The 22,190-nt window shown below is 36.1% G+C and overlaps 1 protein-coding gene across 1 annotated transcript in view; it reads left to right on the top strand.

Moving 5' to 3' along the window:
* The window catches only part of arid5b (AT-rich interaction domain 5B), a 110,836-nt gene that overhangs the window by 65,880 nt on the left and 22,766 nt on the right, over window positions 1–22,190 (top strand). Inside the window, exons 5-8 of the mRNA XM_084135296.1 lie at window positions 8,940–9,061; window positions 12,718–12,928; window positions 16,420–16,472; window positions 18,101–18,198. Coding sequence (XP_083991422.1) covers window positions 8,940–9,061; window positions 12,718–12,928; window positions 16,420–16,472; window positions 18,101–18,198 — 484 coding nt within the window. The remainder of the gene's footprint in view (window positions 1–8,939; window positions 9,062–12,717; window positions 12,929–16,419; window positions 16,473–18,100; window positions 18,199–22,190) is intronic.

Genomic DNA, 22,190 nt, shown 5'->3' with positions numbered 1-22,190 from the left:
GCACATGTGTGTTTCTGGTTCAGTTAAACCCTACATAATGGGGACAAAAGATGGCAATATCCGAAATCCTTGTTCTTGTGGGGGCATTTTCTGATCCCCATGAAGAATACAGCTTATAAATCATACAGAATGATGTTTTTTGAAAATGTAAAAATGCTGAAGGTTTTCTGTGATTGGTAGGTTTGGGTGTGTATGTGTGTGTGTGTGTGTGTGTGACTATTGTCCTGGTATGAGTAATACCTCACAGTAACACTAGAGGGCAACTGGCTGTCACTGAGATGACTCCTGCATGATGCATATAAATATATATGTATGCATCATCACAAATCTGCAGTGCTGGCGATATTCTTACATCTAATCGTTTTGATAACACAGTCTGCTCTCAAAAGAGTTTTTATCATTTAATTATGCCACATTGTGATTTTACCTATATAAAAAGTCAGGCTGACAGAAAGGATTGACAGGAATGTGTAGACAAAATGAAAGAGAGCGAGAGGGAAGCAAAATGACGTTGGATTATTTTTAGGCAGAGATCAAATGGCTGTTAGTCAGGCGTTCATAACAGAAGCTGAGGCAGCGTATTAGCATATTAAGAGCAGAATAAAAGCAGAAGAGCAGATTAATGCTGCTAAGAACTTACTGTACAGAAGCAGAGCAAAAGAGCTTGATTAAGTTATATTAGTCTTGTTTTATTTGATCATTGTGGGTACATCGCTAGCTTGTTGTTGGTGTTCTCTAAGGCAAGCGCCATTACTATGTGCTACAACTCTATTAAATAGTGTTGCACAACAAATCAATACCATATTGATTAGTGGGCGATATTAAAGTTTGTTTGTTTTTTATCAGTATTGGGCAGTATTTAATTGCATGTTTTAATATTTAGATTAACTTTGCCCTCATCTAACGCTCACTTGTGATATTTAATAACACTAATAATTTAATAACACTTCTTTAGCTTTAACATCTTTAGCTTATCTCGAAATTAATATCCTTTTTCATACTGTACATTATAATGTTGTGATGCAGAAATTCACTTCTGGCATTTAAAATGGATCCTTTTAATTTGTAGTGTTTATTTTATATTTAGACAAAATAGTAAAAAAAAAAAAAAAAATTTATATTTAAAATTTATATTTTAATATCATTTACTGTTATTGCTATTTTAAGTACATATAGTAACGTGTAACTACGTCACCTTAAAATAAAGTGTTACCGAGTTTGGTTTAGGGTTAATCGCATGTAATTATGCATAATTTACACTTATTACTATAGGAACTACATGTAACATGTAATAGGACACTGTGAAATAAAGTGTTACTGAATATATTGCTCATAGTGTATGTTAACTAATGCATTAACTAATTTAAACAAATGAAACCTTATTTTAAAGTGTTGTAATACCTCAAATCATGCAATGTGCTGAGCAGTGGCTTTTCTAACGAATCAAAGTTGGGTTAGATTGTCACCTGCAAAAGAATAATAATAAATAAATAAAAATTAAAGAAGGGACCCAAGCCATTTATACATAGGGAGTGTCATAGAATATCATATAGCGACTTTGGCAGTTCGAAGTTCATTGTGAAGTTGTGAGGATTGTGAGATGAAAAACACATGAGGGGGATTTGGATCTGGAGTGTGTGTCGAGAGATCAAGCTGATGCAGCATTCTCCCACAACCGCACATGACATAACACCACACACTCCGGCACAAACGGACAGATAAATAAATAACAAACACACTGTATGCAGCGTCCTCCGGCATATGCGCAGCTTTCAGTGATGTGCTGTGACTGTGCCACTTGCTCTCTCTTGAATTAGCATCTGACCTTGGTGTGTGTGCGTCATGTACGCACGCGCTCACGCCGCATTCCCCCCCGTGAGGGGACGCGCAATGACATTGACTCATTGTTTGGTCCAATCTGTTTGTACTGTAAAAAAAAAAAAGGCCTCGCAGAAGTCGCACTGCTGCTGCTGATTCAGAGACTTGTGCTCAACACTATCAGCGATTAAAAGACAGAAGTGTTGCTGCTTCGGAGGGGGATTTGGGAGCGCGCAGCATTATTTAATGAGGGCAATATCATTTATTCATCGTGTATGTTTTGCTCCTTCTGCACCTCACAGTGCCATCTGCTGTATAGCGCTGTATTAAATCACACCGAGCAGAGGAATTCTGTCAGGCCATGAGAGAGGAAAAATAAAAGGTCGTCACATATAGAGTGGTTTACTGCGACAAAATGATCACAAGTCATTCATTTTGTTTTTGAGAACAGTTTAAAGCTCAAGATTAAAAATAAGAATAATTGTTTCAAACAGGTTTCCAACCCATCTGCCATGTCACATGGCATTTAAGACTCAAGCGATTGGCCCAAAAACTGCCTATTGGCCAAGATTGTAGAGTTTTTTTCTTTTTTGTCATAGTTATCAGTCTATATATTGGATATAATATCGGATATGCCTGAATCCATTTGTAGCATTTGTTTTTACTGATATTTGGCAGTTTTATATTATCAGCATTGGCCGAGAAATGTCAAAACCAGCATTTATTTTGACAGCAACAGGACTTTTATTTTGACAGCACTGAAAATGCCATCACCTGAATGCAGATGCGAGCGTAATCTTTAAATCTTTGATATGGGACTATGCTATGTTATATTAATGTCACATGTCAATGTGTGCTGTATGTAAAATCAGCGTTACGTGATCTTTTTTCTTTTTTTTTAGAATAATTCCCAGTGCGCACAAATTTACCAGATTACTGAGTGCGCTGTTGGTTACAGTGTTTACTTCCTTCTTATTTATGTAACTATTTATTTTTTTGTGAAAAATACTGTAATAGGATTACAGAATCAAGAAGTTGCTAAAGCATCAATAAATCAATCAATAAATATATATTTTTTTACATATTGATTGATTTTACATTGTTATTTCTAATTTAATGAATCAAAATTTAATTCCAGCAATTGTTATGCACGTTATTTAATTTAAATAATGTAATATCATATATATATCAGCTTTATATCGGCCATCGGTCACCTTGCTCTCTAAAATATTGTTTCGGCTATAAAAAAAATCCATATCCATATCAAAAATCTGTCATATATGTGCTCATATAATCCATTTACCTGGCTGGGATTAGACTGGCGTACAGCCCCTCTGTCCTCCTGCATAATTAAACCAGCGAGTTTCCTAGCAGCAGAGTTGATCAGGTGGACGTGTGCCAGAACACACCGGTCATGTGATGAGCGTGACCTTTCAGCAGGATGCAACATCATCACTCTAGCTGTTCTAGCAGTCAGATACCATTGAGATAATATTATAGTTTTCATTAATATTTTGACCCCCCCCCATTTTCAGCTTATTTTTAGTTAAAGTTTAGTCATTTTGTTGTTTTGTCATTTTTATTGATGTTTATTTTCTACATGTCTATATAGTTTTTATTATTTTTATTTCAGTTTTAGTTATTTTAGTACATCAAGTTAAAGTAAATTTACATGAGAAATATTGCCTTGTCAACTAGCTAAAATATTTTTTTACTAGTTTTAGTAAACTAATAACCCTGATGAACACAAGTCAATTCAGAACTGTTAAATACTAATTAGTCATGTCATGTGACTGCATAATCCTTTCTGTTTTGTATTTGTAAAGATAAAATATCAAATTTGACCCTATTTACTTTCTTTGTGTTTTACTGTAAATCATCCAAAGATATATCTTTTTTTAAATTTCCTGTAAATATGAATTTTCTGAATCAAAACTTCATTAGTTTATTCAAGATGAATGAATGTAATTAGTTTATTCATTATTGATGTAACCACGGCCATGTGAGCAGGTAAATATAATATTAACCAATAAACAGAGTTAAACATTTTTCCATCTAATAAAATGCTTGAAAATAGCAAGTAAAATCAAATAAAATCTAATCCTAACATAAAATGATATTATAAATGATGTAATAATATAATTTAATATTATTATGTTTTTGAGTTTTTTATTTATTTATGGTAGTTGTAAATGTACTGTACAAAGATTTGAGCCATGGAATGTGAGGGTGAATATTTTCCCACACTGTTCTGTGTGTGTGTGTGTGTGTGTGTGCAGGGGTGTGGGTCTGACTTTGATTGAGACTCAGATTCAGTTCATTTAATTTGGCTTCCTCTGAAACTTCCATCCACCGCAAATGTTTCAGGTCAAAACTCTGGAGAATCCGCAGATATGCTTCAAACGTATTTTCTCAAAGGAAAAAGCATGACCACAGGAATGCACAAGCAGATATTTGATCTGCAAGAGACCCCATAGTGCTCTGTAATGACTTTGGAAGAAGGTAGAGAAGCCCAGCTCGGCTTCAAAGCTCTGGCCACCCTTCAGCCCCCAGCACCAGGGTAAATGACCTGTTAAAATCCACAGAGGGAAAGTGCAGAGATTACTGGAAACAAAAGCAACTGAGTTGCTGTAATGAGCTTTTGATGTTTGTGACAATGGGAGCCGTCAGTTTGGGGGGAAACAAGAAAAGAAGACATATTAAGAAGAGGTCTGCTGCTCCTTTTGATAATTGGAGCTTTGGTTTACAGTGACACAACTTATGTATTATGGGTGTATTTAAAAGCATTTGGATAATATTACACATTGGCTTATTTAATGTAAATGGTGTACGGTCACATGGAAAATAGTCATTGACAAAGCTGTTGTGTATGTGTATGTATATATATATATATATATATATATATATATATATATATATATATATATATATATATATATATATATACACTACAAATTCTAACTACAAATTCTAACATTCTTCTTCTGGCTAAGTAGGAACACTTAACAGACAATTATCTCACACTGGCCAAATATTGGCAGATTCTTAGGCCAGGCTGATGTATCTGCAATCTTGTCCCCATATTGTGTGCTAGAATAAGGGGGAGAGAGAGAGAGAGAGAGAGAGAGAGAGAGAGAGAGAGAGAGAGAGAGAGAGAGAGAGACCACAGTTGTTTTGTCTCATCAGCAGGCTCAGGAATCAGGGATTTGAGAGGGAAATCCATGGAATTCTGTGGAATGGATTTAAAGCGGTCATGGCATGGATTTTTTATTTTTTTTATTTTAATATGTTCCTTGAAGTTCAGTTATAATGTTAATTTAAAAATGATTATTTTCAACCCTCATTCAGAGGGACAGATTCTCTGTCTGAAATGATCCGTTTTTAAAGGGGCGGCTCCTTGTCAGTAAACGGCCACTGTTATGATTGGCTAGGAAACAGTTTCAACGCTCACTCGTTATTGCACTCAAGTAACACCGTGTCCTAACCAGCGGGATGCGATAAGATTCCAGCGACAAATGATTTGTCTGTCCACACTAGACGCGACGCGACTACGAGATGCATCAAAATCAGTCAAAATCCACAGCCAATCAGAACAGCGTGTGGGCGGAGTCTCGCGGCAAGAGCACACTGCACAGCTCCAGAGAGTAATCTTGACGGCACTCGCAAGAAAATGGATAAGTAGGCTACATAATCAAATTCACTAATATTACACCAATTTAAACATTATTAAAAATACATAGGCTACTGAGTTACTAAAACAATCTTTGTCAAAGAATACACTTGTTTGTACACCGTTTCTAAATGAAGTTCTGGGTAAACATTTCCCTCTCAGAAAGTCCTTGCTCGCAAGGTAGTACTTTTTCAAAAGTTTAGGAACTTGGGACTCGGGCGCTGAACATGCTGATTGGTTGAGTTCACACAGCATTTTATTTCAACCACCATTTTTAAAAGTCTGTTGCAGTGCGTGCCGTAAGAGTTGTTTGCTATTTGAATCAACAATGGATTTCAAAAAATACAACCGATGGACCGACTACGATGAGAACTGGAAAGTGGCGTGCAGTCCTGCGTTACTGGACTAATTTGCCTAATCGTCAGGTACTTTAGACCGCGATGGAAACGCAGACAGAAACAGGTCTGGGGAAAAAAGTTCCTGGGACAAATTGTTCCCAGTAATTTCGGTGGAAACGCGGCTTTATTAGTACACTGTAAAAAATTTCATCTATCTTAAGTCATTTAAACTTAAATTATATTAAACTAACTTAAAAAAAATTAGTTGAATCTTGTATATCTTATAAAAAAAGTTGAAATTTGCTTAAATTATTTTGATGGATTAATATAAAAATATAGCGATCAGATCATTTTGTGTAGCTGATACAATAAATAATTTGTGTAATTTATTGATTTTCAGTTTGGATCATGTGATGAAAATTCAGCTTTATCATCACAGAAATAAATTAAATTTGAAAACATTAAAATAGAAAACGGTTATATAAAATGTGTAATAATATTTGACAACATTACTGTTTTTGCTTATTTTTGATCACATAAATGCAACCTTGTTGAGCATAAGAGACTTCTTTCAAAAACATTAAAAACATCTTACTGACCCCACATTTTTGAACCGTAGTGTTTATATTAAACATTAAATTAACCAATAAATTGTTATTTATATTATGGAAGTCTGAAAAATGAGAATGGAGTGCTCATATTGGAGAGCTCAACACGGGATAGCAAGCGTGAAGTAAAGGAGCTAATGTACTCCAGCAATCATGAGTAATACATTACTCACATGGCTGGAATTCAAATGATTGTGATGTGGGGTGGAAGCTAAAAGGGAAAGAATTGGCAAATACGAATGCAGAGTGAATTAGTCTAAGGAACAAAGGAAAAGTGACATTTAAGAGAGAAGCGGCCTCATTTCCTCAATAAACGTAAGCCTATCCTCTGCCTAGCCCACGGATGCCTGCGCAAATGTGTTTGTCATGGCCACAGCAGCCAAGTAAACAACCTGCCTGTTGCCAAGGTGACAAAAAAGGCTTCTTACATAAATGTTTATTTATGAACAAATGGACTCATTTGATGCGCCGTTTCTCTGACCCCAATGCTGCGTGCGCCAAATTTGATGAAAAGGGCGGCGTGTTGAGAAAAGAACCCAAAAATAAAATAAAATAAGCTCTTCTCCAGCTGATTAGGTAATGCTTTCTTTTCTTTTCCCAGAACAGATCATGTTGCCAGTCTGAGCTTTGTTGGAAGATCAAGTGTAGCGTTGTGGCCGCAGCGTTGGGCCTTGTGTGACCTTGACAATGATTTAATCATCAGCGCACATGGAATGCAGTGCCAGCTGACCGCACTGAACCTGCGCTCGAAAGCACCTGTCCTGGTGTCGGAAGCTCCTCCTGCCTCTCGTTGCTCGGAGTTTGAACTCTTGCTTGTGGTTGTCATTTTCCAGCCGGATGCTGGTGATGCTTCGATGCCGTTCATCAGGTGCACAATGGGCTTTTAGAAACGTCTGGAAATGTGAAACATTTGATTTTTCTCTGGCCCGAAAGACTGCTCACTCGGTCATCACTAGGGGTGGGCGATATAACAGATGACTTGATCAGCAGGTAGAAATGTGTCAACCCGGTAGAGTTACACATGGTTATGCATATCATATGTGACTGTTTTTGCAAGCATTTTTCAGCCTCGCCAGTTTAAACATTCAAGCGATTTAAACCATTCAAGCTCAATACATTTTTTAAAATAAAGGTTGTTTATTGAAGAATGAAGAAACTTTAACATCCATGGAAGCTTTCCATTGCACAAAAGGTTCTTTATAGTGGAAAAAAAGGTTATTTTGATTATTAAAATGTTCTTCACACTAAGAAAAATGGTTCTTTGAAGGACTATTCACTAAAAGGTTCTTTGGGGAACCAAAAATGGTTCTTCTATGGCGTCGCTGCAAAAAAAACCAATTTTGGAGCGTTTATTTTTAAGAGTGAAGTTGCGAAAGAAACGTAATTAGTCAGACGGTTTTCTGTGCATATATGGTTAAACGAATGCTCTTAAATGGTCAAACGCGCACAAAATTATGTATAAAGGACCGTTTTGGTGAGTATTCACGTAAACAGAGTTGGTTATGTCTTGGCAGTTGTGCCAAATCCTGAGCAAATTCCTATCGGAAGTGAGCATCCCTATGCCCTACTTACTCCGAAGGGCAGAGCTCTTGAAGTAGGGAGCAGGGCACATCATGAAATGAATCGTGAGGATTCGCCATCCTGGGTCACATGACCATAAACGATTAAATTACTTCCTTGCAGTGACCATCGCATGTTCCCTTCACTAACGGACTTTTGTGAAGGGATTCAGTTGTTCACTTTCATTTGGAACGTCCCTACAATTTTGGAATTTGGAATTCCCCCCTGTTCCTGGGGATGAAGGGAAGTGAAGTGGCACATGCCCCATAGGGGTAAGTTGTGCCATGTCAAACAGAAAGTTGAGTTATTAGGGAATATGTGAAACAACATTAGTGAGTGATTTTTTTCAAATAATGACTGAATAACAGTGAATAACTATTCTAGTGTCTTTCAAGGCTGACCCGGTTGCACCCACCTCAATTTTCGCTGTTATTTTGAGCTGTGATGATGACGTATTATGGATTTTATTCATTTACCCTTCAGGCTTTGTTTGAGTTTTCCGCTTGTTGACACATCCTGTCATTCTGTGAATTGCTTTACCATTAGCATGTGTATTATCTAACATTCCTGCTTGGAGGCCGATATAATAATGAAAATGATTTGGAACTGATGACCAAGAACGCCTGTAACAGTGATGGACAGCATTTTGACCTTGTCTCAGGATTATTAAGTCCTGAGTACAATTCAATGTAAAAAAATATCCAGAATGAAGAAGGATGAAATATAATTTAAAGCAATGTAAGTCACTGGAATGGCTCCAGGGATCACTTGTCAAGCAACCAATTGGTGGAACAATGTTGGCTGTAGTTTATGTGTGTCCGCCACAGACATGTCATGTTTCCCTATTTGTGCTATAGTGCAGTGAGCAGATGTCAGGGGTCTTTATGGGCTGTGGGTGCTTATGGCTGACATTGGCGGCTCTAACTGGTCTTCTGCTGTCCACAGCTCCCAACCTGAAGGGCCGGCCCCGGAAGAAGAAGCTCTCCATCTCCCAGCGGCGAGACTCGCAGGGGCAGAGCGGCACTGCCAAGGAGCCCAATGGCGTGGAGGGCAAGTCTCTTTTCAAGGTATTGAAATTGTGAAGATAAATATTTTCATATTATGACTAATATCTAGGCTCCCCGATTGCAAAACTTTCAACTATCAGCATAAGGTCTGGTCCACTTTGCAGAAGAAGTAATCCCCATTTAGACAAGAAGAGATGTCTGAGCATCATGCACAGCGGTTTCTGGGAATGTTTGTGCAGAAAATATTAAAGAAATCAGTAGACACTGGGCCATTTCAGAAAATCATACAATGGCTAGTATTTTAAATGTATATACAGTGCTTAACAAATTTATTAGACTACCTGTCATAATAAAGAGAAAACACAAATATTTTAGGAATCTTTCAAAACCTTGTTTAAAACTAAAAAAAAATTGTCATTTATTAGGCAAATAACAAACTAAAACAACCAAATAGTCTTTATTCACTCATAATAACCAAAAAAACGTAATATTTTGTATGGCTTCCTTTTGCCTTGATAACAGCTTGCATTCTTGCTGGCATTGTTTTTATGTACAGTATGTTTCCACAGTCTGTGTTGGTATTGACTTACAAATAGTTTTTAGTTGTTCCCAAAGATCTATCTCTGAATCCACTAAATCCCAAATTTGTTCAATAGGATTCAAGTCCAGACTTTGACTTGGCCAACTGTGACTAAAGTAAATATTATATATATAAAATCTATATTTTATATTTATATATATAATATTCACTTTAGTCACAGTTGGTCACAGATAGATCTTTGGGAACAACTAAAAACTATTTGTAAGTCAATACCAACAGAGACTGTGGAAACATATATATATATACATATGATACATATAATATATACTGTGTATATATATATATATATATATATATATATATATATATATATATATATATATATATATATATATATATAGTCTATATAGTGATCCAAATATTTAAAAAAAGGAAATCCTAAACCTTAATCCAGTTTTAGATAAATTATACAGTAACTAATGTATTTTCATATATATTAAATTGATAGTATATAATACTTATTAAATAAAAATGAAAAAAAAAAATATATATATATAAAATAATAATAAAGGTAAAAAAAAAATAAACAAGGCATAATATTTTCAGCTTCTAATATCATTCAGTGCAGATGCAGATAATTTCAACACGATCAGTGGTATTGTTCAGTACACTGGTCACAGAAATATAGGGCATCCTTCATTTTCTGTATGTCTTTTAGTTTTTTTAGTTCAGTCTTTCTTTCTTTTCTTTTTTTAAGTTAGTTCGTTTTTAGATATGATTAGCTCAGTCTCAGTTTCAATCCATCAATCTGAAGTACTTCCCTCCTTTTCCTGTTGTTTGGCATTTAGTGTTACTGTTACTTCAGATTCCAATGTTTGACTAATGGGCTACAATTGTTTTTCTTCTTGTTATTTTATCAACCTTTGCCCTTGCATGTCATTTCCTGTCCATTCTCCTGCCAGCATGAGGGCAGTGTTTTATGATCTTCCTCATCTGGATGAATATTTGTTCAGCAAAACAGCAGCTAATTCACTCCAGCTTTGTTGAAAACCTTAAAAACATGCAGTGATCTAAACCGGCCCTGACTCTGTTTTTTTTTTTAAATGGGATCTAATGTGGCTCTATAGCTCATCTGCATGATTGTTTATATCATTGCAAAATGTAAACTGGGTTATCGCACAGCTCTATATACAAATGGATATATATAATATCCAACTTTATGCGCATACATGCAGTACGCTCACATACAGCAACGGTGCTTTATAGCTAATCTTACTGCCTGATTTTTTTGTTTTTTCACAAAATGTAACTTATATTATCGCCCAGCTCTTTATATATAGTTGGATACATAAGTATGTCCAACTTTATCTCCATACATATATATATATATATATATATATATATATAATTCACATAGCATATCTCAACTGCTTGATCACTTTTATCGTGGCAAAATGTAAACATATTATATATATATATATATATATATATATATATATGTGTGTGTATATATATATATATATATATATATATATATATATATATATATATATATATATATATGTATGTATATGTATATGTATATGTATATATAATATATATATATATTTCAAGCATTAGTCATTTGGCCTCAGTAATATAAATAAATAGTAAAACAAAAGGGTTTTGTTCTGTAATAGCTCTCATATGATAGAGAACATGCACACATATACATCAAATACCCATGTTATACTGCTTCCAGGGAGTGTTTAATTCACGTCAGCGTAACCTAATGCTTTTTTTTGGTATTCACATATTCCACTGGCCTTGATAACTCCTTTTGGAAAATAAATGCTCTTGATTACCGGGAACAGATGGTTAAACAGACGTGTGTGGGCCAGCGATGACTGTAGTATGTGACAGCATGGCGAGGCCTGACACTGTAAAACTGACTCCAGAACAGTTCTCAGACACTCACTCCTGGGTCAGAACAGCTATTTCAAGAGTTTGAAAGTTTGTCGTGGTATTTAGAAAATGCGCAGGATTTCTTACAGAACTGAAAACAATCAGTGTGTAAACCAGTGGTTCTCAGTTGGTCACAGGTTCTGATTTTTTCTTTTAAACAATTTGGGGAGGGGGGAAAAAAACACTTTGATCTGTATTTTGGCTTGTTTTTAGTGCCATTCGAAGGTTTGGGATCAGAACGTGTTTTTTGTTTTGTTTTGTTTTTAGAAAATAATACCTTTATTCAGGAAGAATGCATTGCATTGATCAAAAGTTAGTAAAGACTTACATTGTTACAAAATATTTCTATATCAAATAAATCAAATGAGTCCTGAAATTTCTTTATCACATATTCCACAAAAATATTTATCAGCACAATTGTTTTCAGCATCACTCATAAGAAGAAATTATTCTTGAGCACCAAATTATCATATTAGAATGATTTCTAAAGGATCATATGACACTGATTGAATACTGGAGTAATGATGCTGAAAATTCATCTTCGTCATCAAAGGATTAAATCACACACACACACACACACACACACACACACACACACACACACACACACACACACACACACACACACACATATATATATATATATATATATATATATATATATATATATATATATATATATAATGTGTGTGTGTGTGTGTGTGTGTATATATATATATATATATATATAATGTGTGTGTGTGTGTATTGTAATAATATTACTGTTTTACTGTATTTTTGATCAAATAAATACAGCCTTGGTAAGCATAAGAGAAAAATCTTACCGACCCCAAACGGTAGTGTAAATCAAAATCTGTGGCAAATTTTTTATCATAAATCTAACAATAATTTGTGGTGTTAGCAAAAAGCAAAAACAATAAGTAAGTGATGACAACTTATCCTGTTTTAAGGATTTTTCATAATGTTACTGGAAAACAAGACAGTAATACTGATTAAGAAAAAAAAAGAAAATTCTAGTGATGAAGCAAAAAAAAAGATTAATTCAAAATCACTGATTCAATCACTAATACAACTCTGAGAGCCACTGATGTACATTAAAAGATGCATTATCTTTTGATATTTTGATATTTATTTAATGCAGGTCTGAAGTAGATCTGATGTTATCCACCTGACCAGACCAGGCTTGCTTTTCAATATTCTTAAATATTTATTTTTGCTATGTGACGTTTAGATGAAGGTGGACTCAAAATCAGGACTGCCCAAGCCCAGAAACAACAATAGTGGCAGCAGTTGGAAAAAAGCGGCGTCCGAGGACAAACCGAAGGTTGAAGGAGGTGAGGAGTGCCGTACAGATGAGCAGGCCTTCCTGGTGGCGCTGTATAAGTACATGAAAGAGAGGAAAACTCCCATTGAGAGGATACCGTACCTGGGCTTCAAACAGAGTGAGTACAGATTCTTAACCAGCTCTGAAGATCTCAAGTGCTAGTTTTATCATCAACCTCAGAGCCAAATTGAAAAAAAATGTGTGTGCCATTTACGGTCACTAGTTCAAGGGGAAATTGATGCTATTTCAAAAAGTCAAGAATGCTTGAAGTATCTGTTTCCAAAAGAAAAAGCTCATTCTGTCATCTTACCCTCATAAGGGTCATTCCAAACCTGATCTTCTTTCTTTCGTGAAACACAAAAGGATATCTTTGGTAGAATGTATGAACTTTTGTTTTTGCATACAAGATGGATGGTGATTTATACAGATTTATACAGTTTACTGAAGCTTTCAGATCTCATTTGCAGTCATGTGGCATGCGAGAACTGATGATGCTGTTTATAATGCTAATTTTATGTCATAGAAGAAAAAAACTATATGGCTTGGAAAGCCTTTAGGGTGTGAGAAAATGTATTTGAGATTGTGTCCTTCCAGTTCACACGAAACACCTTGCAGTGTTCGCAGTGGCCCAAAACAGAAAAAAAAAATTGTAATTTATATTTCAAAGTTGCAAAGTAGGTCAACACAACTTAAAAAACATATAAATACAATTATTCCCAGGCAGCTCTGCGGATCGCTTTAATGTAACATATCCAGCTCTGACCTCTAGTACACAGTGTGAATAAACAAGTAGCTTAACGCTCAACTCAAATAAAGTATGCAAGCAATCTGTTACTATTTAAATGCAGACAGCAGAGATTTTATTATTCATAATCTCTCCCCTTGACTTTCAACACTGTTGTCAGTCAAAAACATTACGCACATGCCACATCCAGCCTGAATCTCGAAGTATTCATGACTACGCATATCACTAAATAATATCGCTGTTCAAAAACCTAGTCAGCTGCCTAAAACACACAATTATCCTGACTTCTAAAATAGGCAATCCCAGAATGCATTGCGCATTCAAAGAAAAATAACAACAACAAAAAATTGATAGAGTCAAGAGAAATCTCACTTAGTATCATAGTAGCTCAGGATGATGCATGATGTATTATATATTATCTCTGCTTGAGTGTTGCATCATTAGCTTAGCGACATGCTAACACCAATCTCCATTGGAATAAACTTCAAGCGCTATTTGTGGGGTTTCATTTCAATTATCTTGGTGCCAGCATGGCACCTTATTACATTATGGAATAAATCTGTTGACTGACTGAAAGCCTATTATTTGAGTTTTATATAGAAGGATCATTTGCTGTTATCCATGATCAAATAGGGACATATTTGACCTACGTCAAGATGCGCACACGAGTGTAGGAGTCTCTGCGTGAGCCGGAGAGCAGAAGAGACGTACTCTGCCATGTTCTTACTCACACTACAGATGCTCGTCATTAGGCTATAAACCTTTTTTTACCCTCATATATTGTGACACATACTTTTTGTGGAGGGTGATTCATACTTCTATGAAAGCAGTGAATCAGGCATCAATTTTCTGTCTTAAAAGTGTTTGAGACAAATGAAACATTCTATCTGACAAATAATGTGTTGAAGTGTTAATAAATAGCTTTGTGTCATCTCAAGCTGAATTAAAGGAATAGTTCTCCCCAAAAACTTCTGTTAAATCTGTCATTAATAAACACTGATCAACGCACAATCGCACATACACAGAGCACATGAAATATAAAAACAAATTAATTGGTTTTCGCACATCAAGCAAGCACTTTTAAGCTTCCGCATACCATATTTGATGTGCTCTATGTATGTGTTGATCAATGCTTATAAATGAATCATAGCCTAAATTGTCCAAAGAGACACAATCGCTTTATAAGACTTTAAACTGCTTGATTCATATGCAGTTATCTCTTTATGAAATTTTTGATGGACCGAAGTCTCTCAGGTTTCATGAAAAATATCTTCATTTATGTTTCAAAGATGAACGAACATCTTTTGGTTTGGAATGAGGATGAGTAAATGATGACAGAATTTCCATTTTTTGAAAATTAGCTAACCCTTTAATGCATTTTAAGAGACGTTGGGAGATAATTATGCCTTCAGAAAGGGAACAAGAGTTGAAAAAAAATATGGTAACAGGGTTACTGTATACTGTGCAAAATCTAAACATATATAGAGGGACATAACAAAGACAAAAATCGCATAAAGAAAGGAAATACTAAAGTGGTTTTTAGATACTAATATTTGGAATTTAGGGGTATAAACGACGCAAAGTTATCCCTTTAAGGGGAACTGCCCCAGTGACAAGCTCTTTTTTTGCAAAAAAATAAAAATCCCAGCAGAATTTGTACTTTTGCTGATGTATCAAAGTGCCAGAGAGCAGCTCTCGGCTGTAAGTTTAATGTCATTCAGCTGACTTAAAAACAACTCACCCCGTAACACGACAGTCCATCAGAAGTGGCTATTGGGAGGAGGCAAAAATCAATATGGCCTGATATGAGGACAGAAAAACACCGCTCTCACTCTGACGAATGCCGTGGCTTTGTGTTCGCGGCGATTGAATCTTGATTGATTAGTCCGCCAGCAGCAAAGTCTCTCATTAATTTCTGCTGTGCCTTATTCATAAATGTGGCACAGCTCTGCTTCATTAAACTGACAAAAATTTATTTAGTTTTCATTCTCGCTCACTCTCTAAGAGGGCCCCTGCTTAGCATTAGCATTCATGTGACGAAAAATAAATGACAGGGAATGGATTGTCGACAAGCATGTCAAGTTTTTTATTTGATGTTCGATTGATTTGAAGAGGGTGTAAAAATTCAGAATGGAATGCTAGCGTACTTTATACTGTACAGTATACACTATATATGCAGTCTACTATTATTTAAAAGTTGATATTGGAAAAGTAGGCACTACATAACATTTTTATATGTACTATATAGCAAATCTCAAATGCTTAATTGTTTATATCACTGCAAAATATAAACGTTATTGCCCAGCTCTAATCTGCTAAATGAGACTATATAAGGCATGAAGATATTACAAACATTAACATTCAGGATTTTCTGTAAAGCTGCTTTGAAACTGTGTATTGTGAAAAGCATTATATAAATAAAATTGACTTGACTTGAACTGCCTATTATGCAGGAATGTTACATAGACGCCAAATGACCTCATTATTTTTGCCTGTGAGTGGCATCCAATTATCATCTACAAAATGAAACAATATTTTGCCCTTTTTTAATTTAATTTAGTGTAGAAATGTTGGCCAGTCTGATCAAATAATGAGTCAAACGGGATGTATAATTACTTCCAGTCCAACGACCACACTGGAAATGCATTGTGGGATACATCAGTGCTGAATACTGCACATTTTTGCGTATAGTAGAACAGCCGGGTGTTCCGCGTATGGGGAAATTCTCATACCATGCGCACTGTACACTGCTGATGCCATACTAAGAATAGTATAGTAGTATGTTATTCCGAATACGGCCTATACGAACATTTCCTTATGCTCTCCTGTGGAACTAATCGTCATCCTTGTTATCCTTCTTACAGTAAACCTTTGGACTATGTTTCAAGCGGCTCAGAAACTGGGAGGATACGAGGTGGTGAGTGTTTACACAATTTGTTTGAAATCCAGTGCCTTTGGCAGCACGCTTTTTCCTTTGGCTCTGAAAGATTCCTAAAAAAAAAAAACGAGTTTAGTTTTTTTCCAGCCTGCCATGTAATGTGTGTTTACTAAACTCTGGCCTGGATGCGGAACTCTCTCACATCCAAATTTGGCCAGAGCGCTCGCAGTTGTTATAAAATCTACAAGTGGAAAACACGTGTAACCCTTTTGCGGTGGAGGAAATTGCTTGGGGCCTGTTCACTACCCATGTTGAGGCTCTTAAGGGACCATTATTGTGCAACAAGTGAACTGCACAATAAAGGGAATTCGCTTGGCAGCTTATCTGACATCTGCTCTGCTAAAATATGGTGAAAACATTAAAGTCCCTTCTTTGTGACCAGCTATTCAATATTTTCAGCAGCTCTGTACTCATTCATCAACTCTGAAGTTATTTAGATTAAAAGCAAACAGGAAGTCACTTCTCGCTCCGTTGCTCTTTTTAGCCGATGTATTGATAGGGCTTCCCGCTTTTTTTTTTTTTTTTAAGCGAACCATCTTTTTTTTTTGTCCTTTGGCTGCCTGGATTCTCTTTGCCACAGAATGCTTGGCTTTAAATGCAACTGACATCTGTAATAAAAATCATTGTGCAGGAGGAGTCATGATGTCATTGGAAACATTTATTTTGCACAAAAAGATCTTCTCCTGGGGTTGAACTGTACTTTAATACAGTTTTAATACCGCAACTGTACTCCAGACCCGAAAACCTGCCTCGTACACAACGGCGATGTGAAAACAAACAGCAGTCAAGGGCTATTATGACTGAGGGAGTTTAGAGAAGGCAGCAGAAGCCATGGGGCGATTCTGTTCTCATGCTGTCAAAACTGCAAGCGCTTCATTACATGCCGTAGGAGACAGCAGATGCCCTACTCAGCGAGTCAAGTTACCGAAGGAAAGTACAGCTCATGGTCAACGATATTTTAATTGAAGTGTTTCTGCAATCGAATGGATTGTAGTGATTAGGTCTCCGTGGACATTGGGTCACACTGTATTCTGGAACACTCTGAGAATATTGTTCTTATTTGTGTTGTAACTAGTCTGTGGTGAATATATTGGCCCGGGCGACTAAATCACACATGCATTAATTCCCCAGCACTTGATGCATGTGGTTTTCCACGGAATGCATTTTATTGAGAGAGTCAGCCATTAGCTGAGGGAAACAGCCATTAAAAATCTTTTAACCCTCGTACACTGAATGCACTAAAGGTCTCTCATGAATATTAATCGCTGTGTATGTGAATTATGTTAATCTGGCACGCGTTTTCTTTTTTTCTCTTTAGTTAAGAGTACGCATACATCAATTTCATTACAAAAACGCAATATCTAATGACCTTGCATGGGACATCATGCGCTCAGTGTCATTTATAATATAAAGCTTACGGGATCTGTTTAATATGCATCAAGTGGCCTTCTTATTTTCATCACTCAACAAGAAAGAAAGCCCAGAATACATGTTGAATGCATGAATAGTGGAATGCTAATGTCTGTGTTTATTTCATTTCTGCTCCATGTACATCCATTACATGAACGTCTTTGTCTCTCATAATGGACTCCCCCTTCCCATTGCAGATCACAGCGCGACGCCAGTGGAAAAATGTATATGATGAACTGGGCGGCAACCCGGGAAGCACCAGCGCCGCCACGTGCACACGAAGACACTACGAGAGGTACGTCTTCTCATTTCTTCACTAGCCAGCTCGGGTTGCATTTTCTGTGCCGATTTTGAGCGGAATATGCGGAATTTGGTGGAATTGATTTAAATATGGTAATATGTGTTAAACAATGCTGAGAGTATTACAGTTCTATTGGTAGCTGAAAGAATGAAACAAAACAATAAAATTAGGGAGGCAAGGAGGCATATGTGGTAATTCTGCAGAAATCTGCTGACTTTTCTGTGAAATTCTGTGTGGGTCTGCTTTTTAGTATGCTTATGCATGATAGGATGTGCCCATTAAAAAGCATGCACTGACACTGTTGATTTTATTATTTACACCCCATATTATTAGCAGCCCTGCATGAAAGCTGTGCCTGCAGAATTAGCTCAGCAGATTTGGAACACCCAAATTATCATTTTTTATAAGATTAATCACTTTGTCCTACTTAACTTTTTTTTAAATCTCTGGTTCCCTTGGCTTAAGGATCCAGAACAATGAGACAGTGAGTAACAAATGATTCGTTTAAGGCATTGATTTGGTACAATATATTACCACAAATACAGCATAATATAATTACCCAGCAGTATATTACACCAAACTAGTGATGCACTGAAATGATTTTTTTAAAGAAACACTGAAACCGAAATTAAAGTTTTAGCTGAAAGTATTAGTTGTATATATAAACATTTAAATTGCACATAATGCAGTTTATATATATTTTCATATGAAAAGTAACAAAGCTTATTGCGATTATTGGATGAGCCCATTGACTTTTAACAGACGCGTGCACTGGGTTTGATGGGGAGTAATTAAGAATGAATGGGGGAAAGTCACATGAGAGGAGGCAATGCCTCCATCGTGCTATGATTGGATATGATCGTTTATGATTGGATTGTGCGATAAATATCACTTCTTGTTTTCGTGGCGTTCGCAAAATGGTCTGAATGAAGAAAATGATGGTGTTAATGGGAAGACTAATTAAAAAGTAAACAACTCACCCACTTAGATATCACTGCTTTGTGTATATATATATATATATTTAAATTAGTTTGATTATTACTATAAATAAATAAAATTAAATGGATAAAAAATGACTCATATAGTGATATAAGACAGTGGTCATGCTTGTGTTTGTGAACTACTGTTTGAAATGCTGCATGTAGGGCAGGTTTTGGCATGGGTTTGTGCTTACTGCTTATTCTTAAAGGTTCGGAGGCAGGAGGAGACACTGTTATTGTATTTGCTCTGAAAGCTATCCAGTTTGACCTTTTAAGGTTTGTGTGACATGTCTCTTTCTTCCGTCTGGCTCATCGAGGGCTTTAGTGGGGCCCGGGCAGGTGGAGTTGGCAGGGATTGTGTTCCTGGCAGCGCTCAACCTTCAAACTTAGTGCTGAGTCAATAGCCACCAATAATGTATCTGTTCAATGAATAATAGGCTGCCAAAATTCGATGTTATAACCTTGATCAAACAGTCAGGGATGTGCTGATGTGTCTGCTTGTGCAGCTGCTACCAAGAGTAATTAATTGAATTAATTTGCCCAGCAAATGAAGGCATTCTGTACGTGGTTTGCGAGTGAAAGGCCGTTCAAGCATTATCTGCGGCCGCTTCACCGTCTTCGGTTTTGGGACGAGCTACCTATTGTTCGGCTACAAGCTCTGCTCATTGGAGCCCAGCTCAAGTGGCTTTTCATTGGGTGTCCTTTTGCAGGGCCGATGCCAAGTGCAGCCCTGCCACAGATGGAATAAAGATGTCGGAGATTAGTTTTTTTTTTCTCTTTTTTTATGAGTGACCTCACTCCTGCAAAACAAGCCGAACATACCTTGATCTTGTGTGTGTGTGTCTGTGTGTGTCTTTCTTTTCCTCCCTCTCTACTCAGGGTAAATGATAAGTTCTTAAAAGATTTCTGTCAAGCACTTCCCCACCCTTTGAAGGGCAGCCGACTGAACTGACTTTGTGTGGAATTACTCATCTTAGAAAGAAGGCACTCTAAAGAAAGCTTGCAAAGTCATGAATGAGGCATGAAGATGGATTTCGATCATGTGGTGCATGGCTGTAACTCAAATGAAAATCAATATTTAAAGGAATAGCTCACCCAAAAATCATGTCATTCCAAGCCTGAGAAATGTTGAAGAATGTACTGGCTTTTCCATAACGAAATGTTTATGCTCCAGAAAATTACAATAAAAGTGTTACAATTACAAAATCATATGACAGCTTTGCGGGCTAAAAAAGATTCCATTGACGTTAACAAGTTATCAAAGAATTACAACATCATTTTTGCCTATTCCTCAGAAGACTTGAAATATAGAGCATGTGTTTTATGGATGACTTTTATAATGCGTTTTTGGCAATTTTGTCATTCACTTTTATTGTATGAAGAAGAGCAGCCAGGATATTCTTCAAAAATGTACCTTTTGTGTTCTTTAGCAGAAATAAAGTTGTACGAGCTTGAAACGGCTTAAGGGTTTTAGGGTGAGTGTTCTCCAACTGCTGCTAATGGTATTTACTGTATTATCTGATTAGCTTTTGGCTACTATGTTTGTTGTGGGGGAAGAGAATCAAATGTAGATTACAAATTAGGTCATAAAATATGACATCAATAACCTTGAGAGATACTGCAGCATTCCACTCCCCCCCCCTCTGCCTTTTAATTATATAGGTCAGTGGCACTGATCAATCTGGCCCATGCTTATTTATTTAATCCTCCTCTTCCCAGAGAGAGAGAGATCTTTGTTCCAAAAATGTTCTGATTATGAATGCCTCTGCAGATAACAGCATTCCATAAACCTTGTCATGCAACTTTAGTCCCTCTATCGCTGAGGTTCATTTTGTTGTCGTGTGAATTTCTACTGTCCCTTTTTCAAAAAGCTCTACAGATATTTCTCGATGCACTCGGCTCTGCAGAACTAACCAATTCAGGATTCATGCAGATTTGCATAATGTTTGAAAAATATTTGCAGTACAAATATTATCTTACAAATATAAAAAAACGACTGATAGGTGCATTCATTGCCTCGAAATGGAATGCTAACCTACTAGTTACTGAATACCTTTTAGGAAATGCTGTATACTGCATACAATGTGAATGCTTTATGCAACAAAGAATGTTTGGTAACGCTTTACAATAAGATACATTAGTTAACTACCTTAGTTAACCTGAACTACGAATGAACAATACTTCTTCAGCATTTATTAATCGTAGTTAATATTAATTTCAACATTTACTTATACATTATTAAAATCAAATGTTGTATTTGTTAACATTAGTTAATGCACTGTGAGCTAACATGCACAAACAATGAACAGCAATATTTTTATTAACTAACATTAACAAAGATTAATAAAAACTGTAACAAATGTATTGCTCATTGTTAGCTCATGTTAGTAAATACATTAATGTATAATGAACCTTATTGTAAAGTTTTAAACAGCATATCATGTTGCATATATTTAACATAACGAATGTCATCTAATGGTTATATTGGAAATAAAATGATCTATTATTATTATTATTATTATAATGGAAATTCAATTTTGTGTAACATTTGTTGGTCATGCATAGAGAAAATGTGCACATTTTGTAATCTCCATATGGTAGAAATACTTAGTACCTGTATGTTAGTATGCTATTCCAAACATAGCCGTTGCATTGTGGGATTTATAGTACAATGCAAGAACCTCGCAGTTCTTGATTATTGATTTCTGTATCCCCCCTAGAATTAATGTTTGCTCTAAATTCAACCAAGCCACGCTTCACAGACCTCATCCTTGAACCTCTACCCAGTATGACAGATTTTAATGCAAGCCCTTTAAGTGAAGTTTAATGATCTGGCTTTGAAAGAAGGCTTTTTCCCAGGGAGTATTGCATCAGCTGTTTTTGTCCCCTGAGAGATCGGCGCTTATTTGAGACTGCAGCTGTAGTAAACAATAGCAGTATGCATTTATTATCCCTCAAATCATTAGCAAATGCACTGCATTATCCAACAATATCTCTGCTACGAGT

The sequence above is a fragment of the Abramis brama genome (assembly GCF_963993115.1).
Source record: "Abramis brama genome assembly, chromosome: 14".
In the NCBI taxonomy this organism is placed as follows: Eukaryota; Metazoa; Chordata; class Actinopteri; order Cypriniformes; family Leuciscidae; genus Abramis; species Abramis brama.
The sequence above is the reverse complement of the archived record's forward strand: the minus strand, read 5'-3'. Positions and strand labels throughout refer to the sequence as shown.